Below are 17,422 nucleotides of genomic sequence, written 5' to 3' on the forward strand. Positions count from 1 at the left end.
GAAGCTCTGTTCTCAAAGGCATATCTCTCTCCAATAGGCAGCAAGCTATGCTGCAGGATGTGGGAGTCATGGATGAACTATAAGAAGCTCTTCTGCTTTCAAACATATACCAAGAGAGGGCGGTATGCTTATGCTTCGGATTCAGTCTGGTTTGGGCATCTTGTGATTCCGATTTCCAATGAACAGGTTCAGATCAGCCTCTCTTGTTTCAAAGCTGGTATAAAGGTGTGGGGTGACCTATGTGACTCATCTGGCATCTTAAACAGTGAGCAAATCAGTAATAAGTTCATCTTGCCACACGGGGTGGAGTTGAGCTTGTAATTCAAAGATGTAATGCTCTGAAGGTTTCCATTCCTCCGGGGCTTATATGTGACTGCAAGACCTTTTCTAAAGCCCTTCTGTGGGGGTATTCTAGTAATCTAGTCAAGCTGCCTAACGTGTTTCATGCAGGGAACCTGGTTCTCAAGCTCAACAATAGATGGTCCTTGTCCTGGAACAAACATCAATGGGCCTTCCGCTTCAAGTTAATCTGGGCCTTCGCTCAAGAACGAAAACACGCCATTTTGGCCTGGCTGGTCATCCACAAAGCAACCTGGACCCTCGAGAAGGCTATGAAGATTGGTCATGGAAATGGTCTTTGTCCCCGTTGCAAAACCAAGCTAGAAACTGTCCCACATCTATTTTTCTCTTGCCTAGACACTAGGCAATTCTTGAGTGTTCTGAACAAGGCTTTCATGAAGATTAGGAACTCCCCTCTCAGTTGGAAAGAAGTCCTCCTAGGAGAATGTCACACCCTGGACCCCTTAACGTGGCAGTCCGTCAGAATGCTGCTTCTATGGCATGTATGGAATCAACGGAATGAAGCTCTTTATGAAATTAAAACTAATCACTATTTTTATCTCTTTCTTGACAGTGTCCGCAAGCTAATCCATCAGCTTCAACCAACTGGTGTACCTATGGAGGTGGATCGTTGGCAGGACCTGCCATGGAGGAAATGGAAGAAGTTTCACAGCTCCTCGCTCTACAAAAAGAAGGAAACCATGCTACAAGGATTGGATTTCGAATGTCAAAGAAGGCTTCAGCACTCTGCTTATCACATCCAGGCATCGGAAGGTTTCCGAAGGGTCCTTTAAACCCTCCCGGACTCAGGCTACTGTTCACGTGGTCCGACCATGTCCTTACAAGATGATTGCTCAGCTCCTCTGTCAAGCTACATTTGGGTCTTGTTTGCCTCAGCCGATTTCATCAGGCTGTTCATCAAGTTTTGATTCATGGAACTGCTCATCAAGTTTTGATTATGTCTACTTTTTCAGTCGTTTGCTGCATATGATTTTGAAGTTTCAGAGTTAATCCCAATATCTACAGGGTTGAACAGTTCTCAGGGTCTCCCCGTGGACCTTCCTCATGGGGACTTGTAACCTCACCTTTTTTTAATATATTCCTCGGTTTTAACTAAAAAAAATATTAAAACCCTAAAACGTTATTACTTACAAGCTGCAGAGTCCTAATTGCATTCGTCCATGCTGATGTGGATGTTGTCACGCAACCACTGCCAGGTCTTGTACTCGGTGTTGCCATCTCGGTACCTCACCGCCTCTCGACTCGGTTGCTCCATGGTGATATTGTACTGGTAATGGAAGACAAAGGGTAAGTACACTTTTACAAAGAGTGATACCTAATTGAAGGTAGAGAAAGCCCTAAAACACTCACATATTTATCTTTCATTGCAAATTTTTCTCCCGACCCGTAGTGCATGGGCACCCTCGCATCCCTCTACTGGGAGTGTGCTCTTTGGCCTGTTGCCACATCGTTCTTCTTCTCTGTCATGGCCGTCTCTCACTCTATGTCGTGGACTTGCCCGGAGCGATAGTTATGGTCGGGGTCGTCGACGGCTTTGCTTGCTGTCCGCCGAGTACTTGATTTTTTGTTCTTCAAGAAGATCTTGACGTGCTCTTCCACCCATTGGCGCGAGTACCTGTGCCCTGGAGGATTCGGACAGCAGATGTTGAGGGATACGTCGATGTAGTCGAGGTCGCTGGAATCTTGATCTCTCTACTTGATAAAGTAGTTTTGATACGTCAAATGTATCAGACTGTTCAGGTGGGTCCTGAATGCCTTGCCAGCCTGGGTCCCGAGGTCTAGCTTTCCTCCTCAGTGAACTCTGTAGTAAAACCCATGTACATCTGGCTGAGAACGATCATGATCCTCGTCCTCGACCGGGAACGGAAGTGGTGGTGAGGCCGGAAGTGGTGAAACTGGTGGGGAGTCCATGCCCCCCCCCCCCCTCCCCCACCGAAGCAACAAGAGCCACTCCCCCTACGGGAGCCGCACCTCCTACGCGAGCCTTGTCCACTCCCCAACGCTCTGCCTGAGCCACCCGAGAAACACCTACGCCTGTTGGGAGACGGCTGAGTCGAAGGGGTGGACGTAGGAAACTGCGAGGGGTAAGGAGTGGGCCGCTGCAAGGGTAACAGAGAGGTTCGCTGTGAGGGTACAGTCGATGGAGGGGCGGTCGGCGCGAGGCTCTGGACAAAAGGGGTTTCGCCATAGGGAGTGCCACCATAAGGTGAACTGCCAAGTGACTGTAGCTGTGAATGCGTAAAGCGCCCGAGCAGGTGCTCCTGGCTCTGGTAAAACTCCTCTCGAGCATGCAAGGGATGCTCGACCTTCGAGTCGGTGGAGATGTTCATGGCGTTCGTGAACCAACTGAATGACGATCGTCCTGGAGGGGGCTGCGTGTGGTAGGCCGCGAGCACGTCGTCGTAAGAGAGTCCATTGGCCCATGAAGTCCTCGACCGTGCGAATGCCACCAGCTAGATGCGAAGAAGAAGCCATACCTAAATCTGTAAATAAATAATTTATATAAGTGTCTATTTTTATTAAATATATTATTTTAAAAAACAAAGGATTTCATAAAACATAGAATTTCCTAAATATACGATTCTATGTTTTAGGAGATCCTATGCCTTGGAATCCTATGATTCTTGCTCTCATGTTTATAAAGCAAGCATATGTGTCCTATTTTGGTATTGCTAAGCAAATCATTAGTGTGTGTGAGTCTACAAGTGATTGAGTGAGCTAGAAAGAGTGTGTGTGCCACTCAAGCAGGAACCACTTCAAGAAAAGCCATGTCACAAAGCCTTGGTCTTGATGCATATCTAGTTTTGTAGCCCAAGAGCCATCCGTTTGGATTCGCAGTTGCACGACCTGTTTGTGCTTTGCACTCCAACCTAAAGCACTCTACTGCTTGGTAGTTCTACACTATGGTGGCAGAGTGCGACTAACCTCTCAGCTATCATCAATAGTAGCTCGTCTCACATTTTTCTTGCAAGACATGGAGTTACACAATCAGCAGACTCCAAAGTAGTAAGAGTCTAATAACCCTATTCAACCTTATTGCCCCACAAATGGACCCTTCTCTCTCATTTTTCTCAACTCTTTGCATTCAAATCGTCTTTATTTGCCTTATTTTAGTCTCTCTCTCCCTCTCCCTCCCTCCCTCCCTCTCTCTCTCTCTCTCTCTCTCTCTCTCTCTCTCTCTCTCTCTCTCTCTCATTAAACCCTTTATTATCCTTTGCAATTTGAAGCAAGTTCTCTTGTCTTCTCATAATGTGTACTTGAGGAAATCGATAGGCACCAATAATCCCTCTTCTCCCTCAAGCTTGATGGAGAACTCAAGCATGCATGTCTCCATGTAGCTGATGATTTCTTGGGAGATGTTGGCATGAAGATGTGTGATGGCTTGCATGTGGATTGACCCCCCTCAAACATAGGAAGGAGCTTTTGCACCAAGTGGCGGAGGTAGTTTTTTCCAATTGTGCAAGAAGCGCATCATGCGGGGTGGATGTGAATTATTTGCATGATAAATGTAAATGATTCATAAGATGGAGATGGGAGCAAGGCTTCTAGAGTAATGAACTTCAAGACCCAAGTACTTAAAAATGACTTACAATGACTAACCAATCACTTTTATATGACTTTTGAAAACCTTCATGATACCATACGTAAAAAAAAGATTGCTTGTCACAACAAACATGCTAACACATCCTAGCCAACATGAACCCATTTATATTGCATACATATTATGACATTTTATACTCAAAACAAAGGTTATGAATGGAATTCTTTTATTAAACTTAGCAGAGATTGTAAAGCAGGGGGATGCTTTAGAGATATGGATCGAGCGAAGTTGATTTCCCTACCAAAAAGGAGGGCTCCTTGTCTTGCGCATAGAGGTCCCATCTTTGAGAAAATTGTAGTCACCTCTCAATTTAAACTTGAGGACCAAGTGTTGTCAAGGCTTTGCCAAGCTCCAATTAGCATTTACTAAGATGTCCCAATAGTTGTCCCCTTGCATGCAAATATGAAGCTCCAATTGATCTGCCTTGATCATATTAGAATCCAAAGCTTCCTATTTGCCCTCTGTGAGTTTCCAATGTTTATAGGAAAAGTTGGTGGAGAGTTGTTGCACGACTATTTGGTAGCAAACTGCTGCTGCCTGCTCAACCATCACCATGCACTTCATGGTGTCACCCTTGTGTTTGATAACCTTTGACTCCCATGCATATGTAAGAATGGAGATTAGTGCCCCTCAACCCTCCACAATTCACTAGTCAATGTGTGATGCACATCATCGGAATCGAGCAAAAACACAAACAAGTGTGAAGGCATGAAAATGGCGATGGTTGCACGATGCAATTCATGTGCACATTTCATCACATTTTGGATGTCATTCCCAATATTTTGAATCATGAATGTCACTGATGCATTGTGAAGGATGGGTCACTAAGGGATGGCAAGGGTAGACACCAATGCTGGCTTCAAACTTCCCTATCCATTGATTGTTGAGGAAACAACACTGCGAAAAAGACTTCTTGCTCCATTATCTCTAATGTAGTGCACGCTGAGTAAACCAACTATTCAAAGTTCTGCGTGGTGCTTGAAAGTTTTGTTGAGAGCTTCTAAAGGCTCCTATTCTACAAAGGTAAAATTGAACACTTTTAGTGTGAAACAATAATCATTTATCATTCCAAAAAGATACATCTCATAACACATCATTGAATAGAAATAAATAGCATCTATTGTATTTGTGGCTAAAAACTTCTAAACTTGAAGTTGTCATTATATCCAAACATGAATGATGTTATTTAACTATGGGGATTCTAACAACCGTTCTTTGCTCTTCTAGCACTCCTTAGCAAAGGACAATTTTGGACCCTTGAAACCTCTAGCCCTCCTATATGTATATGATGTCTGATTTGTCCATCAAGGAAATCAGATTCACCGTGTAAACCTTGCGTCATATACTAAGTCTTTGGAAATAACATCTCTAATATCTTTGGATGCAAATGAGTAATTGTAGCCTTGATATCAGGATGTAGGCTAGAAGAAAATCTCTAACGTTGTGGAATTCATCTAACTCATCCAACTTAAGGATGATCTCTCTATATTTGGAGATATGACTGGTCAAAGAAGATTTATGGATGTGTCCCATGCATTCCAATTCTTCTCTGCTTCATTACTGGGTAAAAATTCTTTATGAAAACATGCTTAAATTACCCCCAAGTCTTAGATTTTTGTGCAGGTAGAATAGACATCCACCACTTGTAGGCCTTGCCTTCCAAAGCTAGATTGGTCTTTGTAGGATGTGAGGCATCTGGTTTCGCCTGGAGATGATTAACATTTGCCCATTTATGCACGAATGTGTCGCCGCATCTTTATTCTGTTCTTGATCTTCACCTCTAAGACCGGCGGCTTTGAATCCTTCATCCATGATGAAGCTTTAGGATTTCATTACCTGCTGTTAGTGCTCCACACGTGGGAACTATTATATTTGTGGAGCGATTGGTTCTTAATTGCAGCACGAACTTGTTAACGGCTTCCATGAGGGCCGATGAATTGGAGCTCATCGTCGTGTGGGTAGATTGACTTCAATCTGTTTTGCAGGCGCTTTGAAATCTAATATGTCAACAAAATCGTGATCGTTGTTTAACACGTCGGTGTCTTCTGTTCTCACGTCTTGGATAGCCACATCCGGCCCATTTGTGGATGATTATCAAAATCGAACTCGTGTTCATCAAGAATATCATGTTATGACATGTTTGAAGTATTCTACATAAGCATGCTCCGTGAACAAGCTCTTAAAGACTAGTTGTGTAAGATATAAAGTAGGCAAGGGAAATTTTTTAACCTAAAAATGGAAAAGCCCTTGGCTATTTGATAAACTAAAGCTGTGCTGAAAAAATCAAAACGCAACCGTGCTTCAAATTCAGGTTGACTAAAACTCAGCCGTGCTTCAAATTCAGGTTGACTAAATTCTTGAAAACAAAGTTGGTCGTTGATCAAAAAACGTGCTTATGCTTGCCAAAGATGGCTCTAGACCTTCATAAGATTTGTTCATGGTCTCGTTGAGGACTGAGTGCATTGTTAACTTGCCTTGCAGCTATTACGCTGTGCAAATTTGTTAGAGAGCATGCAAAAAGGAGAACATTAAATGTTAAGACTGCAAACCTTCTTAAGTATTTGCTAATGTGATGATAGAGCTTCCTTGCTCCAAGGCATGCATGCGAGGTAAAGTTCTTCCATTTCGTTATATGCTTGGTAGAAACTCCTATGTGAGGTAGGAGCTCGTGTGGGATTGCCCCCTTAAAATAAAAACACTTGGGCCACAATTCACAAAGAGACGACCAACCATGGAGTATGAAACTGAGCTTGTAGGGGTTGGCTATGGCGCATGAGTAGTGCAAGGTGCTATAGTGATTTTCGACCATTGGTGCAATGTTGACTTTGCGTGCAAATGCTCTGGCGAAGCTATTTGGCAGCACCACCTCCTCATTTTGCTCTGGCACCCCTCCCGCGAACTCTCAAAGCATAAGAGAGAAACCGAACTTGCGCTCTAATACGACTGTGAGGAACAGAAGGACTTTGGCTACCATATCTTCACCCAACCATCTCCTTTTCTAGAGCCCTTCTTGGCCATGCCCTAGCCCTACCTTTTTAGGAACCCTTACTTGGTAGCCTCTCTCCTTGGCCTTGCACTTAGTACCCTTGTCCTTACAAAAATGCATGCGGGCGTGTTAGTTAAACCAATGGCTTGTCATCTTTGTGGCAAGGGTTTGATTCCTGTTATCATGAGAGGTCAGGCAATCAAGATTGGGGCCTACGCGATTCCTTTCCTGAAATCAGTTTCTTGTGGGAACTTGAGAATAGTTTTTATAAAATGATGGCCCTGTCTTTGAAGCAGGATTGTTAATCCCAAATTCACCGTCCCATAAGAGAGGAAGAGCTGGGGTGATGGGTAAGTGGTCGCCAAAAAATCGGGGTTAAATTTGCAAAGGTTAGGCTGGCTTTCAACCTTGCCTTGAACAAAATTGGTAAAATATTAAAAATTATAATGCAAATACCAACAAATTTGAATCTAAAACCAGGAAAGCTTTCAAACGGCACTTTTTGCACTTTGGTCGGGAAAAATGTTTTTGGCAAGCCGTGCGAGTATCGTGTGGACATCCCTCTCTACACTATATCACACGGGCATGTTCAAATAAAATCAATGGTGGAGACTAAAATTGAGGGGGGGGGGGGGAGATTGTGGGCTAGCTGTTCGTGCCGTCGGATTTTTGAAATTGCCCCGAATATACAATTTCCCTTGCCTTTTCTCTCTCAAATTTCAGCAGTTGCACGCGGGTGTAGTGGTTAGAGCACATGGCTTGGTAGGGAGAGATTGTGGGATCAAGACGCAGGAGAGGTGGATGATGCAATTTTACTAATGCACCAAAATTTTCTTTTATCCCCAAATTTACAAAGTTTACCCAATTTACATGTGTGCATCAGACGGCCCACATGCCTCCGAGCCATAGATCCCATTTGAAAATGCCCGTGTGATATGGTGTGGAGGGTCATGACTCATTCCCCCCATCATCCATATATAAGCCGTTAGAATTCGAGCGGGAAATTCTGGCGGGTTCTCGACCCGCTACTTGGAGTAATATCGCCGCGTGTGACGGCGGGCCTCGAATCCTCGATTCTCCCCTGCTACTCAAACCCGCTTATTGTAAGTCCTTTTTTCCTTAGTTACTAGTCACTGCTGCTCTGGTCAACATGGATATGGGGCTGCCAGAAATGTTTGGCATTAGCACAGGAGAGTTGTTAGCCAATACAGCAGTATGCCACCATAGCCAGGATGATGTTGGGAGAGATGACTACGAGGATGACAGTAGCCTTGACGAAGCAGATGACCTTGTGCCTTTGTGTTTTAACAGTATTGAAGTACTGGAGGTCCATGAAAGAGGTCTCCGGCATGCCGAAAAGGTGGACAGAGACTGTAGGGTTTCCTCTGTGGAATGCCCTCTTTCGCTTGAGAAGCTCCGTCCCATCCTGAAGCTCCCAGACTTGGAGCTTGGCCAGCGTTTCCACAGAAGGGCCCTTTATGGTGTTCTCGACGCAGATGCCTTTCCGGTCTATGGCAATAAGATTATGACCTGCCTGCGGGACGAAATGGGCCATGTTGCCAGGGTTTGTGTGAAGCATAGCCATTGTGTGTCTTGCAAGGAAGCTCAGGAGCTCTTTCCAAAGGGATCGAAGGTAGCCATCAAGGAGCCTCTTCTGAAATGCAGCACGCGTGGGATACCGTTTCTGCAGGTGCTTCATCCCTCAGACCTTGTAAATGTGGACACCATCAAAGGGAATGGCGCTGCAACACTTTCACAGCTTACCCACTTAAGAAGTGAGGGCAACAGATGCTTCTCTTCAAAAGATTGGGAAGGAGCTGTCTCTTTCTACTCCAAGTGCATCGAGATGGGAAGGTTTATGGGACCTGAGCTTTTGGGGATGGGAGGTGAGGTGTCTCACTCCCTTATGCTAGCTTATTCCAATCGTTGCGAGGCATGGATGAAGCTTGGGGCGTGTGACAAGGCGCTTGGTGACAGTGAGGAGGCATTAAAGATTGACCCTGGGCATGTGAAGAGCATGTACCGCAAGGGCCGAGCTTTGCATCTGATGGGCTCTTACAGAGAAGCTTGTCTGTGCCTTTCATCTGCTTTGAAGAAAGAGCCTGAGAACCTGCAACTTGCGTCTGCGCTTGAAAATAGCAAATGGTTCTGCACTCATGGTGGCGCCAAGGGGGCAGTAAAAGGAGCTGATATAACGGCTTTTCTTTTGGGCGGCTGCAAGACTCATGATGCCCCCAAGTGTAATGATTTTGTTGGCCCTGTGGAGATAAGGAAGTCCAATGACTACCAAGGCAGGGGTTTGTTTGTCAAATCAAATGTGAAAGCTGGGGAGCTGCTGCTTGTAAGCAATGCCCTTGCAAGGTTTAGTGTGAACTTAGGTACAGATGAGTGTCCTCATAGCAAGAAGGTGAGCTCAAAGGCTTTGAAGAAAGTGGCCAAGAAGGTAACAGAAGCCGCAAAGACTTCCAAGAGGCTAGTCCAACAGCTTAGGAGCCTTTGTGGAGGTTCAAGCTCGTCGATTTCTTTGGAGGTGCCTTCCATTGAGCTCTTCAGTAAAACTGAGTTTTCTGTCGACTCTGAAGACGGAAGTTTTGCTAGAATGGATATGGAGGTGAATGTAGATTGGGTGCTTGAGAAAGTGAAACAGAACTTTGGAGTGCAAAGAAAGTTTATGTTTCTTGGAGATGAGGACCGCATTAAGTCCGAGCAATGGGGTGAAGAACCTGAATGTGGCTTATGGCTTCTCCCTTCTTTCATAAATCATTCTTGCCTCTCGAATGCAAGCCGGTTAGATGTGGGAGAAGCTGTGTTCATTCACGCAGCGAGGGATATGGTGTTGGGGGAGGAGATAGCACTGCCCTATTTCGAGACATTCATCCCCTTGAGGGAGAGGGAGGAGGCGTGCGAGGCATGGGGATTCAAGTGTGGATGCAAGAGATGTGTAAAGGAGAGGGCAATGTGGAAAAGATTAAGGCCCATAAATAAGGAGTTCTTGAAATTGAGGGATGCTGCTGCGCAGGAGGCGGTGTTCGCAGGGACTGTGGGGGCGGAATTTCCCACTGAGCTACCAGAATGCTGGATGTTGGCGAAGCTGGGTCATAAGCTGGATGATTTGCTGACGACATGGCGGTTGAGCAAGAAGCATGCGGATTGGATTCGGGCTTCCTATGCACCCGCCTATCTGGTAACAAGCACAGCAGACATGGTAACTTCGCAGCTAATGTGGGCAACTGCACTTATGATGCCTCTGTTAAACATGTGCATGACATCTGGCAAGCTGTTAATGGAGTGCTTGCAAGCTGTGGAGCCAGGAAATGTGAGGGTGCTAGTGCTGGTGGCGAACGCTCCTCAGGGCGAGTGGGAGTTGGCCGAAGAGCTCCGGCCCTTGGGTCGAGATGCTTGTGCTCGTGCCTTTGGCTCTCGAGCACCTGAAATTTTGGACAAGCTGGTATCTCTCTACTCTCATTTTCTTCCTTTCCCTTAGAGGCCCCTCTGCAGACCTTACATTGTACAAATTTTTTGTTAAGCAGCCCAGATGGAGGTCCCCTCCCATCCCCTCCTGAAGACCTCATTTTGTTCAGACTTGAGAGTCTTGGCTTTTGCCCATTATTTAAGTAGGTTGCCACTTTTGGAAATGTACATGGAGAGCGCTTATTTATTTGATTTTCTAGGGGTAATGGTTTTTTTTTGGCATGCTAAAACATGCCTTAAGAGTAGGAGAGGTAGGTGGGCATTCTTGTGTGTGTGTGTGTGTGTGTTCTCTTAGATTGTGTTATCTACACAGACAAAAGAGTAATCGCTTTTGGAGACGGAAGGTGCTGATTGCTACTAATACTGTTAGGAAGAGCCATTGGCTGCATAGTTTTATCACTGTTAACAATGATGGCCTTTCTTGGTCTTACTTTGTCCTACCATATGTGCATTTTGTAAGCTTGATTCTGTAACATGTTAGCTTCAAGGTTTTTTTAAGATTTGAGCTTCACAAGTGGGAGATATGGGTATGATCTGATTGCTTGAGAAATTGGAAGCTTTTGGCGCGGTGTCATTGTACCTTGTCCATTATGTTCTCTTCAATTCAGCCCTCTTTTTTTCTGTAGCAAGTGTCTTCTCAGCATTCTTGTTCTTGTTTTTGATATCCAGAGGGCACACACATATGCATCGTCCTATCTCATAGACCAAGTTCGGGCTCTGCAAGTTAACATTGGTTGGTTTCTTTTTAAGCAAGTATGGCTCATTGGCGATGAGTGCAAAGCTTGCAAAGCTCTCAGTGGCGCTTGTCGGTCCCATTCCATGAACTGCTTTTCATTCCTACCTTTACTTGATTGGGCATCAGGTGCTCCCCCCTTTAGACTTGTCATCAAGTCTGGGAACTTTGTGAACCAGAATTGGTTGCATTTGTAGAGGATGTCTACGATTGCTATTTTTATAAGTATATGCATGGAACAGCACATGCTTAATAAAATTTCCTTGGAAGAGGCCCCTTTGCACTGAAATGCTCATGGAAAGGAGTTTATAATATGGACTTTAATTTGTTTCCTTCTCTTCGTAAAAGTAGTGGACGCTTTGAGACTCCATAGGAAGTGCTCATGGAAAGGAGTTTATAATATGGACTTTAATTTGTTTCCTTCTCTTCGTAAAGTAATGGACGCTTTGAGACTCCATCGGAGTTTATAATATGGACTTTAATTTGTTTCCTTCTCTTCGTAAAGTAGTGGACGCTTTGAGATTAACAGACGCTTAAGGTGGGAGAGTTCATAAGGTAAACTTAATATTAAGTTTGCACTTTGCAGCTTGTATTTAGACATTGCAATGCTTGGGTTTGAGATGAACAGACGCTTAAGGTGGGAGAGTTCATAAGGTAAACTTAATAGTAAGTTTGACAAGATTAGGTGAGCAATTCTTTTCTTAATGCAAAACCTTCTTTGATGTTGAAATATCCAAATGTGCGGTTTCAGAAAACAAGAAATATTCCATTGAAATCAAAGAAAAACTAGAATTGGGATATAAAGACTGCAATCTCATGATAGAATCTGCACGTCACAGTTCCGATTGTAATTCTAGACTATGAGGATCAAGAACTTTAATTGGCATGGCCGAATGAAACGACACAGACTTCAACAAAATTTGGTGCTTCTTGAATAGTGAGAATACGTATGGATCATTTACGAGAGAGCGCGTAAGTCCTTGAAAACAACCAAACGTGGGGTAGTGGAAAACATAGATGGAATAGCCCAACAAAGGACCACACTTCATGAGTCTAGCATGCTTACTTTAATTCTGCGTTGCAGGAAACATCTGGCAGAATGCTGGAAACCCATGCCAGGCTGGAAACGTCGTAAGTATAAATTTATAAAAGCCACGCTGGCAGCTGGCTTACTAAAAGAGGGCCATGCCCCTTACAAGAGGAAGAGGGCCACGCTGGCAAAAACCACTCCACATGCAGCAACCCTTGTGCTGGTCAACACACTCTTTCCAGCCACCTCCACAGCATCAAACACTTTACCAGAATACCAAAGCCACAGACCAAACAAAGATAGTCAAATGGAGTCTGCAAAAATGCACATTAAAAGATGAACTACACAATGCATTATGCAAGTGACACGCAAACATATGAACTTCCATTCATATGTTTATGAAAATCTTGTTACAGGTCTGTTTTTTAAGTAATTGTCATTATATCTTCAGTAGTTTGGTATGCTTTGTTACCCTAAACTGGGTATACCCCCAATGTTTCCTTGTCCTAGAGATTGCCGTTTCTTGTATTTTTTATAGGTCGACGTTTCCAGTTTCGTGCAACACAGCTTTAATTCATACCCAATTTAGTGTCCATAACATCGATTGAGCCTACTACTCTTTTTATTGAATATTGAGCTTGAATCATAATGATTGCCATAGGATCACGAAGCTCTAAGAAATCATGATATATCTTGTTTCACCTCACGCAAAGTGACACTAGATTCGCTACTAACACTCAAGTCCAAAGCGATTACTTCTCTCCTCTTGAGAGAAGCACATTAGAATTGAACTCAACCTTCTCTCCTCTTGAGAGAAGCACATTAGAATTGAACTCAACCTTCTTAAGTTACTCATGTTTTCGATAAGTACTTTATTGTAGGTTTCTGCAATCCAAACTTTAGAATTGCTATCAAAGTGCTTGTAAAGCTCTTTAAAAGAAATGACCAGCAGACAAACCATTTGACACAAAATTTGTAGCGCCATGTGTGTAATCTTGGGAAACGCTCTTACTCTCCACAAATGGAGTATGTCCCTATAAATATTGATACAACTTGATCATTTTTTGTCATCATGCTGCCAAGTGCAAAACTTTCTGTAGTGTATCGTAAGAGGTTGGCTCTACAGTAGCGATACATATTCTTTATTCATCTTGAATCTTCACTTGTAAGCATAGGACTCAGGATGCTCACCTCGTCCTTACAAAAAGACTGCATGGCTCTTATCATACCACGAGTTTCTTTTTCTTTATCAAAGGGTTGTTGCACTATGTCACCTTGTATAATATTGTAGCATCATAATATTGCAGCATCATAATATTGCACTACGTTACCTTGTATACTATTGTAGCATCATAATATTGCACTACGTTACCTTGTATAATATTGTAGCATCATAATATTGCACTACGTTACCTTGTATACTATTGTAGCATCATATCTTGTATAGTAAAAGAATCTTTACCCTTGTAGTTTACTTACTGGTTCTTTCATCTAATCCAAGTATTGCTAAGCTTTGCTTACGCTCGAGCGTGATACCTGATTTGGTTACTATAGTTTGTAGCTACTAATTGCATTTAGCGTAGGTATTGTCAAGCTTTGCTTACGCTCAATCCTTTCTATCATGAAACATGAACCCCCTAAAATCTTGCATTGCCCATTTAGTATACCATGCATTTATTTGAGAACATTTGAGAACTTGATAGTATTTAGCATTTGAAACTATTTGATTTGTTAAAGTAGTACATTTCTAAAATAATTTTGATGTTCCATTCCTCCAAAAGAACCAAAAATAAAGAATACAGTAACAAAGTTTAGCTACAATCGATAAATTTATACAAGGTTTTTTTTTTGGAAGTACCAATGGGGTTTGAACCTAGGTCTTTACTCACCCACACAAACACTTTAACCATTAGGCTAAGACCCCATTGGTAAATTTATACAAGTTTAAAATCTTATACCACCAAAAATGTATAAACTACTGATTTGGAGTGAGCTTCACTGTACGACCATAGGTGAACTGGTATATTAATCTTTACCCAGCCATTCTCTATATAGACCCTTGGCTCTAGAGACCCCTAGATTGCATGCCAAACTTGTCGTCGAGCCCTCGCTCTAGGGGCTTAATCCTCATGACTATCCTAGGACCTTAGTCCTGACACTGCTCTCCCTTTTTGGAAAAGTTTTCATTCTTGAAAATTACGTGTGCTCGTAGTAGATCTTGTACTTATAGTAGATCTTATACTCATGGCAAATTTTATGCTTATAGTAGATTTTGTGCTCATAGGACTCTTGTCCACATTTTTTATAAGCTTAGCCATCTGAAGTGAATCTATGTGAGATATGAAAACCTCATTGAAGAGCAATATCTTGGCTAAAATGCTTCTTAAGCCATCATAATGTTGTAAAGTGCTTCATTAGCAAATTTTTGATGGAAAAGTGCTAAGCAAAAGTCCTCAGAGGGAAGCACAAACTAAAGACTTTTGTGAGACACAGATTAAGTGTTCTGCACCCATGTCACAGTCCATGAGAACATCATATTATCATGTCTTGTAGGAATAGTGAGAGCTTCATATTCTCTCCTGTGGAATATGCCTTATAGAAGATAGTGTAAAACAAGCCACAACGTCATTTACACATGAACATATCAATAATTTCCACCTTGTAGACTTGTGAGCTTAGTGGAAGATCTGTCCCCTTAATAGGAAGACCTGTAATCGACCACATATCATTGTAGTAGAGTATCATTGTAGTAGAGTATCATTGTAGTAGAGTACTCTCTTTAGTGCCACGAAGGTGTCTGTTCCTAACGATACGTAAAACATGTCTTTGAAATAAGGTGGAGTTTATGGTGGACATGTACATCTTATGTATGTCGCATGTTGGTGCTCATTGGACTTGAAATAGGACTTGAAATAGATGCACCTTGTGCAAAACTTTGCAAATATATAGTGAATCAAGAGCCATTTCTCGATAAAAATCATGAGATCGCAAATGTAAATTATCAAAATTCCTTCCGTTGAAGACATTATAGTAGTGACGTTGCTCATGTATCGAAGACATGCCTTGTATGTAAGGTAGAGCCTAGCAACGAAATTATAACTGAAATTTTACCAATCATGGAAATCATTGGTAAATAACAACGCATGGCAAGATAAATGCCATTTGAAATCAAACCCTTTGCATGACACCATATGAAAATTTTACCTTCCAAGTTGATTATGTTATGTGTACGTGTGCGATGGTTCATAACCATGCAAACATTTGCGCTTGCTTGCATTTATAATGATGAACTCAATCATAAATAAGAGATATGTTTGTCCATAAAGAATTTACAATCTATTGCAAATTTCTTGGTTTTGGAAGGGCCGCACACAGAAGGCATAGTCAATTTCCTACAATTCTAAGAATTTGGAAACAAGCTAATGAGCTTTGTAAAATGTCACTGTAATTCTCGTGAAACTTCTAGCCTGAAAAAAAGGCTTTTAGTCGATTGACTACTTCATTCCCTCGGTATATTAAGTCTACGTTGAAACATTGTTTAGAATGAAACAACTTAAACTTGCTCAATGGAAGTAGTCTTGCACAAGGCTCTTTCTGGTATTCACCTGTCATTTTGAAATTCTGCAACATTTTAGATAGATTTTGGTTTCTCACCGGATTACCAACATTAGAAGATGCAGATAGAAGATTATCTCTACTAGAAGATCTCTATTTATTGAGAGGCATGGCAAAGAAGCCTGTAAACATGACGGATAAGGCTTGGAATGTCTTTCATTGAAAGGCATTGGGTACAATTTGGCTTTGCTTGGCATCTATAATGGCATTCAAAATTTTATACATGAAGACCATGGAGGAATTAACAAAGTTGTTGGACGCCCTCTATAAGAAACTATCCGCATCAAACAAGATATTTCTCATAAAGTGCTTGTTCAATTTAAAAATGGTAGACAATTATTTGGTTTCAGAACATTAAAATGAGTTCAACCACCAATATAAGCCAGTTTTGCTCAGTAGGAGACATCTTTGAAGATGAAGTGCAAGCTCTCCTAATATTATCTTCTTTGCCGAATAGATGGGACAACCTATTCATGGCTATAAGTAATTCTATTTTTGGTACAAATGCACTGAAGTTTGATGATGTTGTGGGTGTTCTCCTTAGCAAGGAAATGCAAAGGAAGAGCACAAGTGAAACATCAAGTATTGTATTATCAATAGAAACCAGAGGAAGACAAAGGGAGAGAAGCAAGAACCAAAAAGAATCGTGATCATTCAAGGCATAGCAAGTCACGATCTAAGTTAAATGCAAAGTGTTGGAATTGTGGCAAGAAGGTTATTTGACAAAGGACTAGTGATCTAAGAAGAAGGAGCCAGAGTCTCAAGAAAACAAGACATCGGAGGCCAATGTGGTAGGTAAAGTAGATCAAGATGCTCTAGTTATTTCTCTTGATAATGTCTCAGATGCTTGGGTGGTAGACTCAAGAGATTCATTCCATGCAACACCACACACAAAGTATTTCTAGGAGTATGCTAAAGGTTATTTTGGGTGTGTATATTTGGGGGATGAGGAAGCTTTAGAAATTGTTGGCAAAGGGATAATTTCAATTTAATTAGCTAATGGAAATAACTGAATGCTTAAAGATGTTAGGCATGTTCCCTCTCTTTGCATAAATTTAATCTCTAGAGGACAATCGGATGATGAACGTTGCAGCACTACATTTGGTAACAAACAGTGGAAGATCTCTAACTGATCTTTGGTATTTGCAAAGGGAGAAAAGGTGGGTTCACTCTACTTGTGTATGTTTAGCTCACAATCTTTCATTTTTGCAACATCTACAGAAGTTGATGCTGCGATATGGAACCATCAGCTTGGGCACATGAGTCTTCAATCAAAGAATCTTCTACCAGGTTTGAGACTTGGAGATCTGTGAGGATTGTGTTTTTGGATAGAAAAGGAGGGTTAGATTCCTTAAATTTGGAAATGAAAAGAAAAGCAAAAGGCTTGAATTGATTCATTCCAATGTATGGGGTCCTGCTAGTGCATCTTCCCTTGATGGCTCATTGTATTACGTAACATTTATAGATGATGCAATTAGGAAGACATGGGTTTATCGTATGAAAAATCAATCTGATGTATTTTCTATATTTCAAATGTGAAAAGCCCTTGTGGAAAATGAAGCAAGTACCAAATTAAAATGTCTAAGATCAGACAATGGAGGAGAATAATGCAGCCAAGAGTTTAAA

The 17,422-nt window shown here is 42.2% G+C and overlaps 1 protein-coding gene and 1 long non-coding RNA gene across 2 annotated transcripts; one reads left to right on the forward strand and one right to left on the reverse strand.

The window, feature by feature from the left end:
• Positions 1–1,455: 1,455 nt before the first annotated feature.
• On the reverse strand, positions 1,456–1,813 carry LOC147607466 (uncharacterized). The gene is made up of 2 exons (XR_015264753.1): positions 1,711–1,813; positions 1,456–1,627 (listed from the first exon to the last, which is right to left on the reverse strand). It is a non-coding gene; the product is annotated as an uncharacterized LOC147607466 (long non-coding RNA).
• Positions 1,814–7,971: 6,158 nt separating this feature from the next.
• On the forward strand, positions 7,972–10,431 carry LOC147607467 (methyltransferase FGSG_00040-like). The gene has a single exon (XM_086790752.1). The coding sequence runs from the start codon at positions 8,098–8,100 to the stop codon at positions 10,429–10,431; it is 2,334 nt and encodes a 777-aa protein (XP_086646878.1). The 5' UTR covers positions 7,972–8,097.
• Positions 10,432–17,422: the final 6,991 nt, after the last annotated feature.

The sequence above is a fragment of the Cibotium barometz genome, chromosome 55 (genome assembly GCF_041138505.1).
Source record: "Cibotium barometz isolate CiBa-2024 chromosome 55, ASM4113850v1, whole genome shotgun sequence".
Classification (NCBI taxonomy): Eukaryota; Viridiplantae; Streptophyta; class Polypodiopsida; order Cyatheales; family Cibotiaceae; genus Cibotium; species Cibotium barometz.

Excerpts from the sequence above, each read along its gene's own strand:
- LOC147607467 (XM_086790752.1), top strand. The coding sequence starts at position 8,098 with ATGGATATGGGGCTGCCAGAAATGTTTGGCATTAGCACAGGAGAGTTG.